Source organism: Chlamydotis macqueenii, chromosome 5 (assembly GCF_036417535.1).
Source record: "Chlamydotis macqueenii isolate bChlMac1 chromosome 5, bChlMac1.mat, whole genome shotgun sequence".
Taxonomy (NCBI): Eukaryota; Metazoa; Chordata; class Aves; order Otidiformes; family Otididae; genus Chlamydotis; species Chlamydotis macqueenii.
The window spans coordinates 7930804-7948850 of NC_141560.1; the positions used below are offsets into that span (position 1 = coordinate 7930804).

Consider the following 18047-nt stretch of genomic DNA (forward strand, 5'->3'; position numbering starts at 1 on the left):
TTTGCAGAGGTATTAAACATAAAGCTAACAAAATATGCGTGTCAGGTAATGGCTTTTGTAACTCAAATGTTCCCAAACATGTTTTTGACACGTGGAGATTAAGTTGTAATGCCTGGGTCACGCCTTGTGGCATGAAACGGTATTTCCACTGGGCCAGCTGGGGAACATGTTGCCAGAAATCTTTATTTCTTTTCTGGCTCTATTTGAAAAAGAATCAAGGGAAAATGAATGTTTCTCTTCTGGTTTGACAGCTTACGTTTTAAGTGCACTCATCTGAGAAGACAACGGAAACAGAAAAAGATGTATGAGAATAATTGCATATCCTTGTGACTTAGCTTGGGGTTATTAAATTATTTTTCTTTGTTTAGGCCTTTTTTTCACATGAAGGCATCCTGAGGGAACTTAGCAAGTCATTAGAAGACCTTAAAATATTGGGAAGACTATCAGAAGAATCTGTCCCAGACATACAGACCCTGACTGCAGACTGTGAACAAAAGCTAGAAAAGCTTCAACAAATTGTTGCAGAAACTTACACGACGCTGCTGTCTCACGCTGGAAAAGGACAGTCGTCTAAGAAAGAGTGGGTGACCGAGTGCATGATGTGTGTTGCTTCACAGAAATCGGACAAATAGATTTTGTGATACTGTAAATGTATTGCCAAGTATGTTACTATGTATATTACTATGGGCAACTGTACATTTAAACATTTAGTATTTAGTTATATAAATTAGCAAGTATGATGTTTGATTACCCTTCAACACAGCTGCATTGCTTTTAATCGTCAGCCAGCATTTCTTTTTTTTCCCTTTTGTATTTCTTATCTTGTTCTTTAGCTGAAATTTCTTTTAAATCACAGGAACTCCATTGTTGCTTCAGAGAATGGAGAAAAGCCCGGTTTGTCTCAACAAAATGATACGCTTTTGGTAGAGGAGGTAAGAAGTCCATGCTTCTGTTAGAAAACAGTATTCTGTCTAGGGGAGATAATTGGCAAAAGGAAAAACTGATTATTTCTGTTAATATTCTTGTTGAGGTAGGATCTCAGGTCTCTAGTCAGACATCAAAAACCCATGGTGCTTGGGAATGCAGACAAAGCAAATGTTTAGAAGTGATGTACAAGGAACAACACTACGCATCCCAAGGAGACGTGATTCTCCAGCCTTGCGTTATATTTTGCTAGAGAGTGGCTTTCAGCTGGAAGAGTCATGTGCGAAGCTGTGTAAGTGCAAATCGCTCACAGTGTCCCAGCAATTTGAACAAGTTTCAAAGAACACAGAAAGGAAAAATAATGAAGAGCTGGAGGCATTTGCTTCAGAAAACTATAGGGAAAACCAGAATCTTCTTAGAAATAATTTCAGAGACAGAAGATACTGCACTTCATCCTTTGGATGCCGCAGAAGATGTCTCATTTAGGATAAAAATTGATGCAAGTAAGGCTGCAGGCAGCTCATCAGACAGCCTCCAGACTGGTGGTTTATTGGAAGGAGCCCATTGCTTGTTATTCGCTGTGTATTGACACAGCGTGATGCAGAGGTCATTGTTACCTTTTTTTATTTTTACTTAGACCTCAAGACCTGCTGCAGATACAGTTTTGGAACGAGATGTGAAACATCACAATGGAGAAAGCTGTGCAAAAAACCCTGAGGAAGACAGTGATATGCCCATCCCAGCTTTATTAGAGAGGTAATTTTTAAAGGGTAAAATGTATGTGTATTAAGAGATGATACTGTGCTAGACATTCATAAATTGACTGTATCAAACATAAAGTGCACTTTTGCCATGCAGAACTCTGCTGTTGTTCTACTACAGTTTACTTAATATTGCTCTGCAATTGATAAAGAAGTCCTGTATAGCTAAATGCTTCAAACAGGATTTTGTAGCAAGAACACTTAGAGCTATAAAACATTTTCTTCTACTCTTTTCTTGGGCCAGAAAAATCTGTATCTGCCTTACTAATAACTTCAAATATTGCAAAATAAAAAAGAAAAGTGTCAGGTTTTTAAAGAACTGACATTTTTACATTTATAAAACTGAATTTAGAGAATGCAGGCAGGCATTTGTACTTGAAAATGAGCCAGGTGAGCAATTTCTCAGCTCTTACGTGTTGGTCATTTATGCCCATTTTTTGGGGACTTAGGTGAAAATATGCATTTGCAATAGACTGTGCTTATTGTTTGTGGTAATCTCTTGGTCTGCAAGTCACAACCCCTGCCATATTCCACTAAATTAGAAGTAATATGCTCTCTGAAAGTGGTTGCATCTTTCTTCAGCTATAACACACAAAGAAGTAACCTGGAGGAACTTTTACAAATCAGCAGAGATAAAGCAGCATCTGACTTTACTGATGAAATAAAAGGCACTTCATGCCTTCAGAATAAGCTGCTTGAACTACAGGTAAGTATTCATCTTTTAAAAACATACTTGGTGCCTAAATTGTTACTTTCTTATGTAGAGCTCTCACCACTCTATGTTATGTGTATTGCCAAGGGAAAAAGAGCATCGCTACAGGCAGGTTTATTAGAACTAGGAGGGAAATCAAGGGTTTAGTATTCAGCAGAATTGTATTCCTGCTTAGCAGTGAAGTTTTGCAAGGGTTGCTGAAAGAAGAAATTGGTGGCTCTCAGTTTGTGATCTGCAGGCTGAAATAGGTCTAATGGAAAAAAACTACGTAAAGCTGCTTTTGTGTCAGCAGGTGTGGTAAGTGATGGAGCATGGTCCGGGCTGGAGGAGTCATCAGAGTTGAACCATCAAATAGCAGTGGTGTATGTGCAGAATGAAACTGTTCCAGGACTTAAAACTTGATTACATTTGTGAGAACCTTAAGGGGATGATAAAAGGCTCATAGTTGATGTTGGAGAATATATTACTGCAATTTTTCAGGTCCTTGCTTAAAAGGAGTACAAAGGTTATCTAGCACCTCACAACTTGGTTCAGTTCTACATTTGTTTTTTTGTTCTTTTGAACGCAGCTAAGTTGAAATATTTTTCATTCATTCTTGTAGTAAAAATGGCTTAGCCATATTTATTGGACCTTTTGTGAAATGTAGCCAAGGCATATATCCAATGTGTGAATTTTCATCATAAAAAGTTGGTAGAGATTTGCATGCAGCTAAAAATGGAGTCTTAAAGAAGGAGCAAGCAATAGATACTCTTACTTCCAGGAGCTGTTTTCATTTTTTCTGCAGGGACTCTTGTGCCTGTGATTTTATGAACAGTCCATTGAGAAATGCAGTATCATATTACTACAATTAACACCACATATCTTTTAGGTGATAGAGAGTGAAACCAATTCTGGTTGGACACAGTTGGAGAACATCTCATCTACCTTAGAAAATCTTGTGGATGAAGTGCAGCAGGCTGCTATTGCTGAGATGAGAAGCAAGCTAAAAGGAGACTGGAAAGAGCTTCAGGATATTATAAGTACCAGGTATAAAATAACACTTCATGATATTAGCTAAGGAATAGTTAATTGTAAGTGATGCGTGTATTGTGAAGGGAATAGTGTGTGTTACAGAAGATACTTCCATGTTTTTAACTTTTTTTTTAAATTGCATAAAAGTAAGCTTTTCTTATTTATACTTTGTTCATATACACATTGCAGATAGTATGAATCTCTCCAAGAAGCACAAAGCCAGATCTTTGTAACATCACTGTGCAGTATTCCCAAGTTTACTCTTATTTCCTTCGTCCTTTTAGTTAAATTCACTGGAGTTCACACTGATTTTCTTATTAATCAATGGAAAAACTCGTTTGACCTCAGGAGGAGGATTAGATCTTTAGTCAGTTACTTTATCTTTGTGGCTTTTTGTGCTGTAAAATGTTAAGTGTCTTTTCTTGCTTGCTTTCCCAGTTCATGTTTTGTTACCTTTTTTGTAGAACAAACTCTTTAAGGACTGCTTTGGAAATTGTTTTGCCAATAGAAAACGAATCCATTCTTCTGTGTGACTTAGATCAGCGGCTGAAGAAAAAGGACATCCAGCAGTTTAATCTGATGAATAGTGATCTTGCTTATAGGGAACTAAAGGTAAGGGAAAGTGCAGTAACACACCCTAGCCAGAATAGTTTTTAATACGTCTAGGAACTAGAGAACTTAATGGGATTTTCAGTCAGGAGTTTGGGACCTCTCACAAGACTTCCCAAACCTTCTAAAATCTGTAACAGCACTTTACTCTTTTTGCTTTAAATGTCATTGTTCCTGTAGAGGCAGGTAGGGACCCTCGATAGGCTCTACTATAAAAAGCATAGTCCTGAACATTTTGTCTTAGGTTAGGACTTTCCTTGGATCCAGATCTACATTGTTCTGACCTGGCTTTATATTACTTTGTGGAGTCATATACATAATGTGATGTTAATTTGTGAGCTAAGCTAGGCTGCCTTGTGTCACATCTACTGAGGTATCTGAGCACACCTCAGGATGGTTTTAGAAGCTCTGCATGTATGCAGGAACTTGTTCACCTGCTGTCAGTATCTTGTGCCTAGGCTCTGGTCTGTCTGTTAGGCAGAGTGGATATTGTTTGGATCTTGACGTGCGCTCCGAGCTGAACACATTGACTGCTGTGCAGAATTGAGAGTTTGCATTTGCCTGCCCTTGGCTCTCAAGCGAAGTAGGGTTTAGGTCTCTCAAGCTATATGGCAGAGAGCATGTGCACTCTCTGTCTGAGATTACTTTTTTTGGCTGGAAGGCCCCTGCATTTTTTCCCAGCGCTCTGCACATTTGGAGTTTCACAACGCTGACACGCTGCTGTTTGTCTGAGGGCTGTAACAAGATAGCATGCAGACTTCACCATGAGGTTTTTAAATGTCTGTAAGTCTCCTCCAAAAGTATAGCATAAAGAACTTAAAAGATAGCAGAGTAACAAACCTCTACATGCCAGCCTGTGCTCTGAGTGATCTCCCGCTGCGAGAGCCTGCTGGTTTCAGTCCCGAGCCTCTCATCATCTTTCTTTCCTTTTTGTCTGATTGCTGGAAAGAGACTTGGGCTTTCTGTAGTGCTGACCAAATTCCCTGTGTGTGGAATACCATTTTAATTGATTTTTTTCCTTTTTCCTTCCCTCCACCAAAGTCCAGAGTAGGAAAAAAAGAGGTTTTCTTTCTTAACCACCCTGTTTAGTGTACTTATTTTATTGGGAGTATAATTTGTTTTTCGGTCATAGGTTCATCTTGAACGCAGGGTACAGGTCTTCTTTGACTTATTAACACTGTTGGTCATTCTCTCAATTTCAGGAGCTACAGAGATCCATATTAAATCAGATTGAAGTGTGCAAACAATTGGAGCACCTAGATAGTTCAGCAAGAGATGAATTTAATCCAATAGATCTGCAAGCTGCAAGTAAAATTATGATTTACTATCAAAACCAGCTTGAAGAAATGAGCCATAAAATGCAGATCCGCGAGACAGTCCTTAAAGATCTGGAAGCTTTTATGGCCTCCTTGAGAAAGATTCAGTCTTCCATCAAATGTCTCACAGATCCCTCAGGTCAACCTGAAATACGGGGAAAAGCGTTGAGAGAGGCTGCACAAGAAGTTTCTCACATAGCAGAAGAGGCTAAATGTTTGGATGAACGCTTGAAAACAGTTGATATCTGTTTGGAAGATGCTGAATGTGGAAGAAGGACTTGCTGTGAAAACCTTGTTCTGACTTTATCTGAAGAGCTAAACGCGGCCTATGATCCCGCAAGTGAACAGATGCTTGCAGAGGAAAAAGACGTATATGAGATTTTTTCCACAAAAAACAGTGAACTACTTAAAAACATTCAGGATCTACATGACAGAATTAACAAAATAGGCTTGAAGGATCCAACAATTCCAGCTATTCAACAAAGGTGATTTTTTTTCTAAAGCTCTTTTAATTCCCAATTTCAGTGAACTTGGAGGGCCTTTGGCCCCTTTGCAGTAGACCACTGAAACCTGAATGTGTCTTGAAGTATCTGTGGAGTATTGAAAGAAGCTCTGAACTTCTGTTTTATTCATTCAGTCACAGCCTAAATAAGGAAGCCTTCTCCATTTTTTTCTTTTAAACCCTATGTATGTGTTTGTTTGAAGCAACATTGATGAAGAAAAAATAGGAGGAGATTGATTGTTATGATCTTAGTTTCCTGTAAGAAAACTCTGAAACAGGGAGACGGGTCTTCTTGCTGAGGACTGATGCATATGATCTGAAACTCTGCAGTGTAGAAGCCTTTTGCTATTTTACCACACCCTGAGAAAGCCACTGACGTAGTTTGTACGTCTCCGATACGGTTTCAGAGGAGCTCTACGCAGCCCTGCAAAGGATGAATAAACAATTCACTTCTGTTTGTGTCAGGGCAAAAAGGGAGGGGAGAGGAGCTTATAAGCTGTGACCATTTTTTAAGTTGTGAAATTCCATACTAGGCATAGCTTCCTTTCTTAGAGATACCCCAGAGTGCATTACCTTTCAGTACAAAACAATTCGCTATGCTCATACTGAACCTGTTAGCCTTTAGGATTTTGGATTAGTTTCTCAAAGGGCTTAGGTCAGCATAACTCATGTGAAGGACTGTGTCAAATTACACGAACTGAACATCAAATTAGGCTTTTTATGATGCCGTTTAATATAGTCAGTATGTGCAGCACAGGATACATTTCTAGGGAACTTCATAATTACATTGGGAAAAAAAAATCAAAGACGCTTTAATATAAGGCCATATTTCATTTTTTTTTTCTAATAAAGGGTAAAATCATTAATGGAATTGGAAAAGGAATTGGATTGTGCTGCTGTTGAAATGAAACCTTTGCAAGAAATTGCTAATAAGCTCCCACAGATCAAAGAGGAAAAAGCAGAGGAAGCAAATGAACAGTACAGAGTTACAGAGAGGTTATGGGAGGATACAAAACTCTTGCTTGCTGAATGGTAAGGAGAAAACTTACACTTTAAAGTAGTATTGTAGAAGTAAGAAGTTTGCTTTTCAGATGAAAAAAGCCTTAGAGTGTACTTTAAAGTAAATGAAATACTGATACAGTAGCAAATGTTACTATTATGATGTAAACTATCATAAAGCCAAGAATTGCACATAGAAGTTTGCAGCCAAAGCACATGAATTTTATATATTTTTAAGACATCACAGTCACATCATCTAGCAGATATGCAGTGATATGTTGGACTTAATTTACATCCAAATGAAAAACCTGGCTGCTGCTGGGAATGATGTGTCTTCTATAATTGCTGTGAATTTCATGCCAGCACATTGAAAAAGAAAAGTCAGACTGAAACAAATGGAAGAAGACAGCTGGAAAAACAGAGAGTCTGTTATGCAGGAAAAGACTAAAGGACCTTGGTTTGATAAGCTTGAGAGAGTGAGGACTGGGAAAGGCTGTGATTGATGACCCAGGGCATTTGTCCTCTTATGTTTTCTTAAAGGTACCTTTATGATTTTCATGGACTGGCATAGTTCTGGTTAATCCTCCTGGCCTGCGCAGGTGTTGGAGGGAGCAAACTGTTTTCATATCCCACTGCAGGCTGGGCTGAGGTGGTATTTCCCACTGTCCACTGCACTATCTGCTGCACATTGTATTTCAGTTACTGGAGACTGAGCTCACCTTTCAGGTGGAGAATATCATATAAACGTGAACTCCTCAGATCACATCATGGTTAAATGTGAATCAGAGACATAGGATGGTGAAGGGTCCAAATGCCATACCGGGTCTCACACAGTATTGCAGAATTTATGTCTGGTGCAGTTTATCCCCCCTTTTTTCCCTTCCAAAGGTAGTAGTCAAACCCTGCACATGTTTGAATATAGGAGAAGGAAGCAGACAAGAGGTTGAGGCTGCTGTTTTATGCTTAGGCCATAAATAACACCTCTCTTTTTAATAGCCAGGAACAGTGTGCAAGGGCTCTGGAGCTCCTGAAGCAATATCAAAGCTGCAAAGCTACTCTGACTAGCATTATCCAGAAACAGGAGAGTGTACTGTCACAGCAAACTTCTTACATGGGGAAGGAGAATTTGAACAGACTAATAACAAAGGTAAGTAACAAGAACTTACTGAAAAGGAAATAAAAGCCTTTCCTGGAGCGTTTGGGTGCAGGGGTGCCCTTGCACACCCATCCTTCAGGGCAAATGTTAAAACCCTGCTTTCACTTTGGCTTCTGAAATACATTTAGGGACTATACCTTGGTTTTGTTTTAAGTTGATGTCTAGCTTTGCTTAGTGAATAGAAGTCTTGTTAAAGGAAAGAGTTTAAAAAAACAAAAACAAAACCTGGGCTGATGATACAGTATTTCTTTGAGCTGGTTACGTTCGCAGGATGAATCTCTGCACTCACGATCACTTTGCTGACCAAATTCTGTTGTGGTTAAATGCTTTAACCACACAGTTCGGCGTTTCTCCTTGCACCTCTCTTATGTAATAAACCTGCTTAGAAGACAACCTTCCATATAGGAGCCTTGGCCTCCATAACTGACAATGGCTCCATGCCATCTTTGATAGCAGTTAAACATTGCAGTAGCTTTTACGTCAGCTGATGAGACTGAATGAGCAGGTATTGCTGGACACCCCCTCATTCAATTTAAAGTTTACCACTTTTTCAGACAAAAAAATTGAAAGCCAGCTATGTTCTTCTTGGCTAAATGAATGCAACCATTGAACATAGTTGTCCATGGCTAATGGATTAGCGAACAGCAGCATATCCATCGTGACCATTTTACTGTACAGGTTTCACATTTCCTAGCTGAGTTATAGAACTGATTGTTCAGATCCTGTTTTTAGTCTTTGTGATGAGGGATCACCCGTATCATTCAGGAACATTTGCTCTCAGGCAGTGCCTGGGACGCTTAAATTTAAGGAGGAATGTAAGCGGTTTTTTCCCTTGTCTGTGTGCCGCTATTTCAGCCAAGGCTGGGTCTTTTCTTGATTTTACCAGTGAGAGCTCTGGCACCTCGTATTGCTCACGCTCCCGCTGCAGGGGAGATCGCCTGCATCCCCTGGCCCCTGCTTGTCTGGAGACACCTTGCTCTGTTAACAATCCTTCCTCACCCTGAGTTTTACATCTCCCACTCTCAGAATTGCAGTCTGCAATAGCTGTGGCTCAGTATGAGGCATGTCCTTGAGTGCTGCTGATTTGTTATTTATAATTATATAGAATAATAACAGAGAAGATTCTTTGCCTTATTCTGGTTTGTGGGTGCTGCTCTGCCATCCCTCCCCTTATCTCAGTGGCTGGCAGTGTCTGTATGAGAAGATGTAATGCTTGTCTCTGGGAAATGAGAGCTTTTCACATCAAATTGCCTAACACTAGAGGTCAGTGTTTCTTTTCCAGCGAGCTGCTTCCCGTGTTGTTTGTAAACACTGACGTTACACAAAGCACAAAGAAGCAGTTTGGTGTTTAAACAGAAAGCAGGAAAAAGGGACATCTCCGTTTCTGGCAGTGGCATATTTGACAATGGCTATGTTTAAGTAGAATTTAAGCTTTTTTAAAAAAAGTAGTTCAAAGCTAGGGATCACAATGCCAGGTTATTTTTTTGGAAGTTGTAATAGCATCTCAGATGATTGTTACGCTGTGCATTGTTTATTTCTGTAACTGAGGTTCTGTGTATGGATGTACTGTCCCCCTGTATCTCATGATTACGACTTTCAAAGCAAACTGTGGTTTTGGCTCTCTCAGTCAGAAATACATTATCCATAGTTCCCACTCAGCTGTTTTGCAGCCAGTAACAGAATGATGCGGATTTCTAACAGGAAAATGTTCCTATCGGCATGACAGGGATATAAAAACATATGATACATTCCTAGTCTCATCATATTGTATAAAGTAGATTATTTTGTGTAATGCTATTGTTTCTCTAAACTAAAAAGAACAGCACATCAGTTAAAAATGTTTTGCTGAATAAACAATTATAAGTAAACATGCTCGTAAATATCCATTTGGTCTTTTTCACAGATTGAAGAGGCAAAAGAGGAATTTAATGATCACTCTGAAGATGTAGACAAAATAAATCAGATCTGCAAAAACCTTCAATTCCAGCTCAATAAGATGAGAAGCTTTGAGGAGCCTCCATTCGAGAATGAGGCTAACATTATTGTGGACAGATGGCTGGATGTATGTAAAAAGTAAATTGTCAGGGTGGTCTTATCTGTTATGCATTATAGTAATTGATTCTGACGCGTGTGTAATATTTGGAATAAATTAAATGCAATATGGCGAAGATTCTTAAGAGATAAGTCCAAGTGTTTATGAGAGCAAAGCTTGCAGAGTGTCTATTGGCGTAATGTTTCTGATCTCTCAGGTAGTTTGTATCATGTGTGCTTATTGACAGTAAATAATTCTAGGAAATGCAGAAAGGCAATATTTGTGCTTTCTGCATGAATCTGTAACCTTCTATAACAACTTCTGTGGATTTAGACTTTGGAGACAACGTGGAGAATTACAATGCCGGTGCTTTTGGTGAGAAATGTTTGCCACTGTCGATCTAAGCAGTGCATCAATACTGAGATTAGATGGTATTTACTGAGAGTAGATAAACATTAATGATCAAGGCTCCTTCCTAAACCTGCCTTAAAACTGGCAAGCTGCCGTTGTGATTGGTATGTTTGGCGACATGTGTGGCAGGGATTTAAATATCTTCTCCATTACCAGTTCACTGTGAAGGCACATGAGATTTTTTTTCCCTTGCCACACTTGCTGTTTTTGTGGATGGTTTCATCTCGCTCAGATTTTATTATACTGCATTTATTTTAGAATGTAACTCAACATTTTTTAAATCTGTGTGTGTTTTCTTTGTATAAATCTCATGGTAGATCAATGAAAAGACTGAAAACTACAGTGATAATTTAGGAAGAGCTCAGGCTTTGTGGGACAAACTTCTTAGTTTATCTGGCACAATCGACGCGTGGGCAAATGCAGAACTTAAGAATGCAGAAGACCATTGTCTGACTGAAGAGGACCTTATGCAGTTGAAGGTAATTTGAATGGAAATTTTTTACACTTAACTTATACTGTAATGCTACGGACTTTGGACTATAAACGTACACATCGCATAGAAATATCAGCTCTGCAAAAGCAGAGGAAGTTGTAACATTTGCAGTTGTAGCTGTACAGATAGTTTCACTGAAGATACTGGATAATGTATTGGGGATACAGGTCTTTAATAAATAGATAGTGTATACGTATACTAAATTGTATTAAATTAATGCAACACTGCAAATGCTGCTTTAGACTAGAAAAGCCCCTTCATTCCTTTGTGCTGTACAAGCATACAGCAAAGACAAGGCCTGGAAAGCTTGGAGTCTGGAGTACGGTGGTGCACATATTTCCTCGTGCCTCGAGAAGAACGGGAAGAGAGTGTGCATAGGCTCATTATTAGTTTTCTAGTTAGAAATTCCTGTCAGTGAAGATACTGGAGCCTCAGAAGTGGCTGGGCAATGGACAGTTTAAGAAGAGGTTGCAGAGGTGGCTTATTTGCTCCTGTGATCCTTGTCCCAGTGTGCTCCCCAGTGCAATTTAACACGGCCTTAAAGTGGCTGGCTGCTAACGATCTCGAGAGGCTGCATGGGGGAAGACAGCAGCAGAGCCTGGGCTCCCATGGCCATTTCACACAGAATATAGCATTAACTCTTGGTATTGGGGTGTGCTTGGGTGTAAAAATACATACACTAGCTGTATGCCATTGAAGAGCCTCACGTACGGGGGTAAATATTTTAATTTCTTACTTTAGGTCCATAATTGTCTAGCTGCACTGCTTTGTTGTGCTTATAGCCCGTATCTACTGATCAAAAATAATTTCCTGCCTGAGTGGGGTTGAGACGTAAATATATCCCATATCTGCTTGTTTGAAAATATGCAAGCAATTCTTTCTCGCTGTTCACATGCTACAAATGCCCTGGTTTTTACTGTGCTTGTTTGTGGCATTACTGCTGCTGTTAGGACTGTGGATTTGTTTTAAGTTGCAGAGCAGTAAGAAGCCAAAGTGTTCTTTGATTACAGATCTTCCCAGTGAAACAGCAGTATGCACGCTGTGCAGATAGTTTGTCAGGTTATTATTGCCTGTACCATTGTTAGGGTTTACCTGGGGTAGTTCAGGTCCCTGAGGTCTCCAGTAAAAATGCACCAGCTGGCAACTGCATGGTAAGAGCCATTTTGTTACCTGGAAACTGCTCAAGCCCGGCGTGGCGTGGCTGTGCCCCCGATGTGGCCTCTGCTGGCGCTTAGGAAGGGCTGTGCTGGAGGTGCCTGCACTAAGGTTGCTCCACTGCTCCTATGCGAGAGGGTAATTCTCAAAAGAGAGGGTAAGAGAGGGCAGGGGAGAGAGAAACCGTGTTTCCCATGAGCTGCTGTAAAAGCAGAATAGAAGGAGAGAAAACTGAACTCAGTGCATTGGTATTTTTGTAAAATGTAAAGTGCAGAGGGTGTCAGGTTCACTTATCAATTTATTATTGTTCCTTTTGTTATTGATCCTGAAACATCTCTACATTAATGTTAATTACAAAAAAAAAACCCCAACTGTTGCAATGTGTATCGTGTTACGTGGGGTTGAAACCCTGGTACGTGTGCTTTCAAGAAGCCTGTCACAAAAGAACAGAGTATTAAATTACTTGACTATATATTTAAAGATAATTTCAGTATAAATAGTGTGAGAGAAGTTCTGCTTTCCCCTGAAGGCAGTACACAAGTGGGAACTCTTTTAAGGGCTGCAGCACGTGAATGGGTTTTGAAGATGGCATGTTTAGAGACTGCAGAGGAGTACTTTGTCCTGAGGGAGTTTGGAATACGGATTTGGGAATCTGAGACAATGTGACTATTTTAGATACATCCTGTTTCATAAGTTGAAGCTGGTATTTTACTTCGACATTACTGGTTTGTTCCAAAATCCGTTTCAATGAGTGGAGATCTTTTAACATACAGAGGATTTACATTTGAAAAGTGCTTACAGCATGTGTTGTATTTTATTACATCCCTACCAAAGTGTATCATCAGGATGCCAATTCTTGACTTTACGTCCATAACATCTGAGAATATCCCTTTTTAATAGAAGTAGCCAGAAATAAATACAAAGTTAAGATATTTTCCTGCACATTTACTGGTCTTAATATAGAAGTTAAATGATTAAGATGATTGTTAAATTTATGCTAGCTTTGCATTAACAACTGCTTTGCTTGAGAAACATAGAATGTTTCTGACTCTAATACAAAAAAAAAGTCTAAATTGCTAAAGTGAAAATCAGGAAACAAACCAGTTGTGGGAGCTGTATATGCCAAAATGCAGAATCAGAATACTAGAAATATTATTTTCTAACAGAAACATGGAAGTTTAATTTGGAGGGAAACACAGTTACCGATGTGTTTTTTCCACCCTCAGGCATGCTTACGAGTCCAAGAGCAGAAACTCCAGAAATTTGACAACACGGTGGCTGAGATAGAAGAACTTCTGGATAGTAATGAACCTCCACTGGAGCTGCAGGTACAAAGACGCCTTTACAGCCAATATGTCAGGACTCATTGCTACAGCTCTGCTTCTAGTACCGTCTCTGCCACAGTCATCTCTTGGTTTCAATTTAAATCTACCCAGAGAGAACTGGAGGCATTTTGTTGGCTGTTAGCAGTGACGTTTCATTTGTTGTCTTTCTGAAGCTGTTAGAACCGAACCGGTCATTTTAAACACAGAGGCCTCTCTCAGTCCTGTGCTTTTTAGGGACTTAGACCTAACCCAGCTGTTTTGCAGGCCTGCTGAAGGAGGCCAGTATCACAGATATCTGGCTTTTAGCTGTTGGTCAGGAGCAAGGCACAATTGACTGCATCATCCCTTTGAGGATCCCAGCAGCTCAGCATGCTGACTGCCTATTTTAAACTGTGCCTTTACCTGGATGTGGCTTCATGTAGCTTGGTAGTGTGCAGCTGTTTGCATAGAGTGCGTTTACTGTGATGTTTTCCTTTGGGATATCACAAGGAAGTTTTCATCTTTTTGTGTTAACTTCACACAACAAAGAATAAATCCTTCTCCACTGTTTGAGACCACATTAGCCTACCTTGATCCTGTACCAGTCCAGTCCCCTAAGCGTCCACTCCCAGCCTCTGCCAGGTGCACCTTGAGCTTGACCCGGTTTGGCTATTTGTGTGTTTATCCTCAGCAGGCAGTGAACTCAGAGGAGTTTCACTGGGTGAAGTGCTCTAAGGAGCTTAGGATGGGACTCGGCAACCTTTTACTGTGCACACTGTGCTCCTCAGGAGCACCAGACACCCTGAGCCCCCTGGGGTGCTGTTTCAGCATGTGGTTGTCAGCCCACTGAGTTGCTGTCTCATGCAAATCTGCAGAAGCCTTAAGGATAAGGTTAAGGACCTGTTGCTCCTTAGTGACTAGTCTCGAGCCAGAGCTCTCCACCTCTCTGCTGTCCTGGCCTAGTTTTTTGGATTGGTGTGGGGAATTTGCCCCTGTGGGATGGCTGCCGGGAGGTGTGTTACAGTGAGAGCTGACACCCTCTTTTTCATGATAGCGGAAGCGCATGTAAGGCCTTTGTCCAGCTGAGAGTAGACACTGGAGGAGCAGACTGACAAATAAATTTGTTAGTAAAGCAGCACCAGTAAATACATTGCTAATAAAGATGAACTGAGATCGTTCCTCCTCAGAAAAGCAGAGTTTGACTACTATTATTGTTCAGTTTGTGAAATGGGAGGGAAAGAAGCTGGAACAAACTGTGACTGAAACATCTGAACTTCACATAATTTTATTGCTTTTTATGCCTGTCATAGAGTTCTGTAATATTCTAGGAAATCAATCCACTATAATTTCTTACATATGTTTATTTCCAATTTTAAGGTCATCAGATCATCTGTTGTGCAAAAAATGGAGCTAATAAAAGAGCTCTTGTCAACGAAGCAGGGGACCAGTGAAGCCAGCGTGAATACAGCAGAACTAAAAGGAGACCTTGATCTGGCCAAGACACAGATTGGAATGACTGAATCACTTTTAAAAGCTTTATCTCCTTCTGACACCTTAGAGATCTTTACTAAATTAGAGGTAGCGTGTCACAAAATACTCATCTTTTATGATTTCATTTGTTATTTCTCTCCTGGGCAAATCTTTGTAAGTGTTTCTCCTGTATGTGTTGTAAACTGCTACAGTAACTCAAATGAAGAGCCTGACCTGAACATTTCCTTAAGCTGCCGGAAACATGAAAGTAAAGATTGTTTTCAGGGACATTGTCAGATGTAGTTAGTTAACCTATGCAGCTATTGGAGATGGTTAGTGGTAAGCACGACAGCAGCATACCACTCCAGATGTGTTGAAGCAGTAGTGGGGGTACTGGGCTGTATCTTTTCCAAGACTGGCTAATGTACAGAGGTTGTCTTTCTGCCACTGGCACCTGCCTGCAAGGGGGGCTCTCAGGAGGTAATTTCAGCCAACTTTTCATCCTCTTTGTGCCCGGGAGCGAGGTGAAGAAAGAGCTGCTTCCTGCTTGGAGTTTCAAGGCTGGCAAGATTTAAGCCTTCTGCTGAGCAGTGAGTGGATTCTGGGTGTCAGACCACTGGTGTTTGAGGCAGTGAAATCACAGGCATTGCAAGAAAGATATAGCTTCTAGTTAATTCTCCCAGCTCACTCTAAGTTATATTTCAACCCAGAGGGACTTGACGTACAGAGTAGGGCATTTAGGGATGCAATGGTGCCTATGGCAGTAGGGCGTTATAGCTTCTAGGTGTTGTATGCTCTGAACATACTGTGTTACTGTGCGCTTCACATCTATTCTGTGTGATGCCAAAATGTGCATGTGTGAATGTATATGTGATTAGCTTTGCATACAGATGTATACACACTGCTCAAGGAGAGTTTAGTGCTTATATTTACCTATTGATGGTCTTGTTAATGTCAATATACTTTAAGAAATTCTTTTGACACATAAGCAGGCCTAAACTCATTTGCAGAACTGTAGTTTGCATTACAGCAGCTCTGTACAGTGAACTGCTTGCACTTCAAAATTTAGTTTTTAAGAATTGTCCTTTTTTTAACTGTAGGAGATACACCAGAAAATTCTGCAACAAGAACACCATGTGACATTGCTCCAAGAAGAGACAGATTGTCCTGAGGTGGATGAATTAAATAAGCAGCTTAAATGTGTCACTGATTTATTTAATAAGAAGAAACATGTGTTTCAAGATCACTTTATTGGTGTTTTGAACCGTAAGTAAACACATTTCCCATTTATGTAGCTTTATAGGTTTGTATTGACCATCATAATCACTTAAACGTTTATGCAGTTAATTAATTTTTGATTCGGTGTCTTAAACTGCTTCAATACCTCAAATTGCTTCAGGGTTCTGAACACAATAAAGATTTGGATAAAAATGGCTTTTAATTCAACAAACCACTCAATCTGAGTCAATTTTTTTTTCCTTATTTTTACATTAAAAAAATTAGATAGAAGAAATGTAAGCATAATTCAGGAACAAATGTCAGAACATTTCATTTGAACAAAGATTCAAACCTCTTCATTTTTCCAGTCATTTTTCATGTGATCTTATTTATAAGAATGAATAGTATTATTTGTTATTTTTTGTTTTATGCAGACACAGGATTATGCAGGTGTAGAACCAGGCCCAAAGGCAGTCTCATGTTCAAACAGTTTTTGAGAAATGTTTATTTGTGTGACATGAGAGAAGTTGCCACTGGGCTAATCCAGGTCTCGTTTACTGAAGCTGCTGTGTATAGCAGACTGTCCCTCCCAAGTGAGCAGCTACATTTATTGTCAGTTAATGTTGATTTAAAAAAAAGTATGGACTGCAGCATTTTCTGTCACATGGTCTGTAGTGAAAAGCAACCTTTGACAGTAGCGCTGATAGATGTAATTACAAAATGTCTGAAATCTTCATGTTAAATAGGATTTTCTTCTACAAAATACAATTAATGAGGAAAATTGGAATGTATCTTTTTTCAGGTCAGTGTAAGAATTTCAATGACTGGTTCAGCAGCACTCAGCTGTCTTTGAAGGACTGCTTTGACCCCTCAGAAACAAAACCGATACTGGAAGAAAGACTACAGAGGCTAAAGGTAAAGTATGAAAATGTTCTAATTTCTAAAAGTGATTGATCTTGAGCTTTTACTTTTTTACACAGGAGACTATTCTTGGGGGTGAATTCACCTACAGTGGTTTTGTAACTTGAGGCTGTAAGAACATTTCATGTAACTTAAAGCATTAGGACGATAAGTGGAATGAGAATACAACTTTGTTAAAATGCAATATCAGCGTTCCAAGTGAGAGGACAGTAGTTAGTGAAAGTCAGTGACGTTGACCAAGCACCTCAGTGTGCATTGGTGCAGAAAGGCAAATATGTAGTGAGTAAAATGAAATTCTGACCCCCATTAGACTTAAATGTGAAAAATTTTTGTTAACTTTGTTGTAGCCAGATTTTCATTCTAAGTGAGACAGAATCAACAGAAAAGAGATGGAAAAGCCACAACATCTGCAAGAAGCAGTCACAGTTAAGTGGCAGAAGAAGAGATAGTGATGTCAGTGCTAGTTTCAGAAACTGGAGTTGCTGTAGAAAATATTGGTGGAGATAACAGGACTTTAAAAACTCTTTAACATAAATATATTTGTATAGAACAGCAAATGTAACAGATGCATCTTGTGTTTGTGCTCTTATTCAGCACTTCCTAACATCTGAAGGCAAAGACAGAGATATCCAAGAGGTCAAAACTTTATTGAATAAAGTAAAGCATTACTTGCCCCAAGCAAGCGTTAACCATCTTCACAACCGTGTGAGAGACCAAGAAGCAGAACTACAAAGATTGATCTCCAAATGCCAGAAACGGGAAAAGGAACTTGATGCCTCTCTCAAGCAGCTCAGTAGGTAGGGAACTAATGTTGTTTCTGACATTTTAATCACAAGTGATATAAAATGATTCATTATTAAACAGCCATATTGAATGGCAAACAACCCTCCTTTTTATTGAAGACGGTATTTTAATAAAGTGTAGCAAGTGTTTGGTTGTATACTTCATGGGTTTTTTTTCACTTTGTAGCAGACTCAGTGTTATATGGGAGTACGTGCTTATGGATAGTTTCAGTGACACAAACCAAGATACTTAAGATTAAGCTTGTGCTTA

At 39.6% G+C, this 18047-nt stretch overlaps 1 protein-coding gene across 1 annotated transcript in view; it reads left to right on the plus strand.

Moving 5' to 3' along the window:
* Window positions 1–18047, plus strand: part of LOC147600470 (nesprin-2-like) — a 179840-nt gene that overhangs the window by 40240 nt on the left and 121553 nt on the right. Inside the window, 16 exon segments of the mRNA XM_086750184.1 lie at window positions 369–580; window positions 857–932; window positions 1562–1680; window positions 2268–2391; window positions 3266–3423; window positions 3873–4020; window positions 5220–5818; window positions 6688–6867; window positions 7831–7981; window positions 9894–10052; window positions 10751–10912; window positions 13308–13409; window positions 14763–14963; window positions 15956–16121; window positions 16876–16988; window positions 17589–17791. Coding sequence (XP_086606310.1) covers window positions 369–580; window positions 857–932; window positions 1562–1680; window positions 2268–2391; window positions 3266–3423; window positions 3873–4020; window positions 5220–5818; window positions 6688–6867; window positions 7831–7981; window positions 9894–10052; window positions 10751–10912; window positions 13308–13409; window positions 14763–14963; window positions 15956–16121; window positions 16876–16988; window positions 17589–17791 — 2873 coding nt within the window.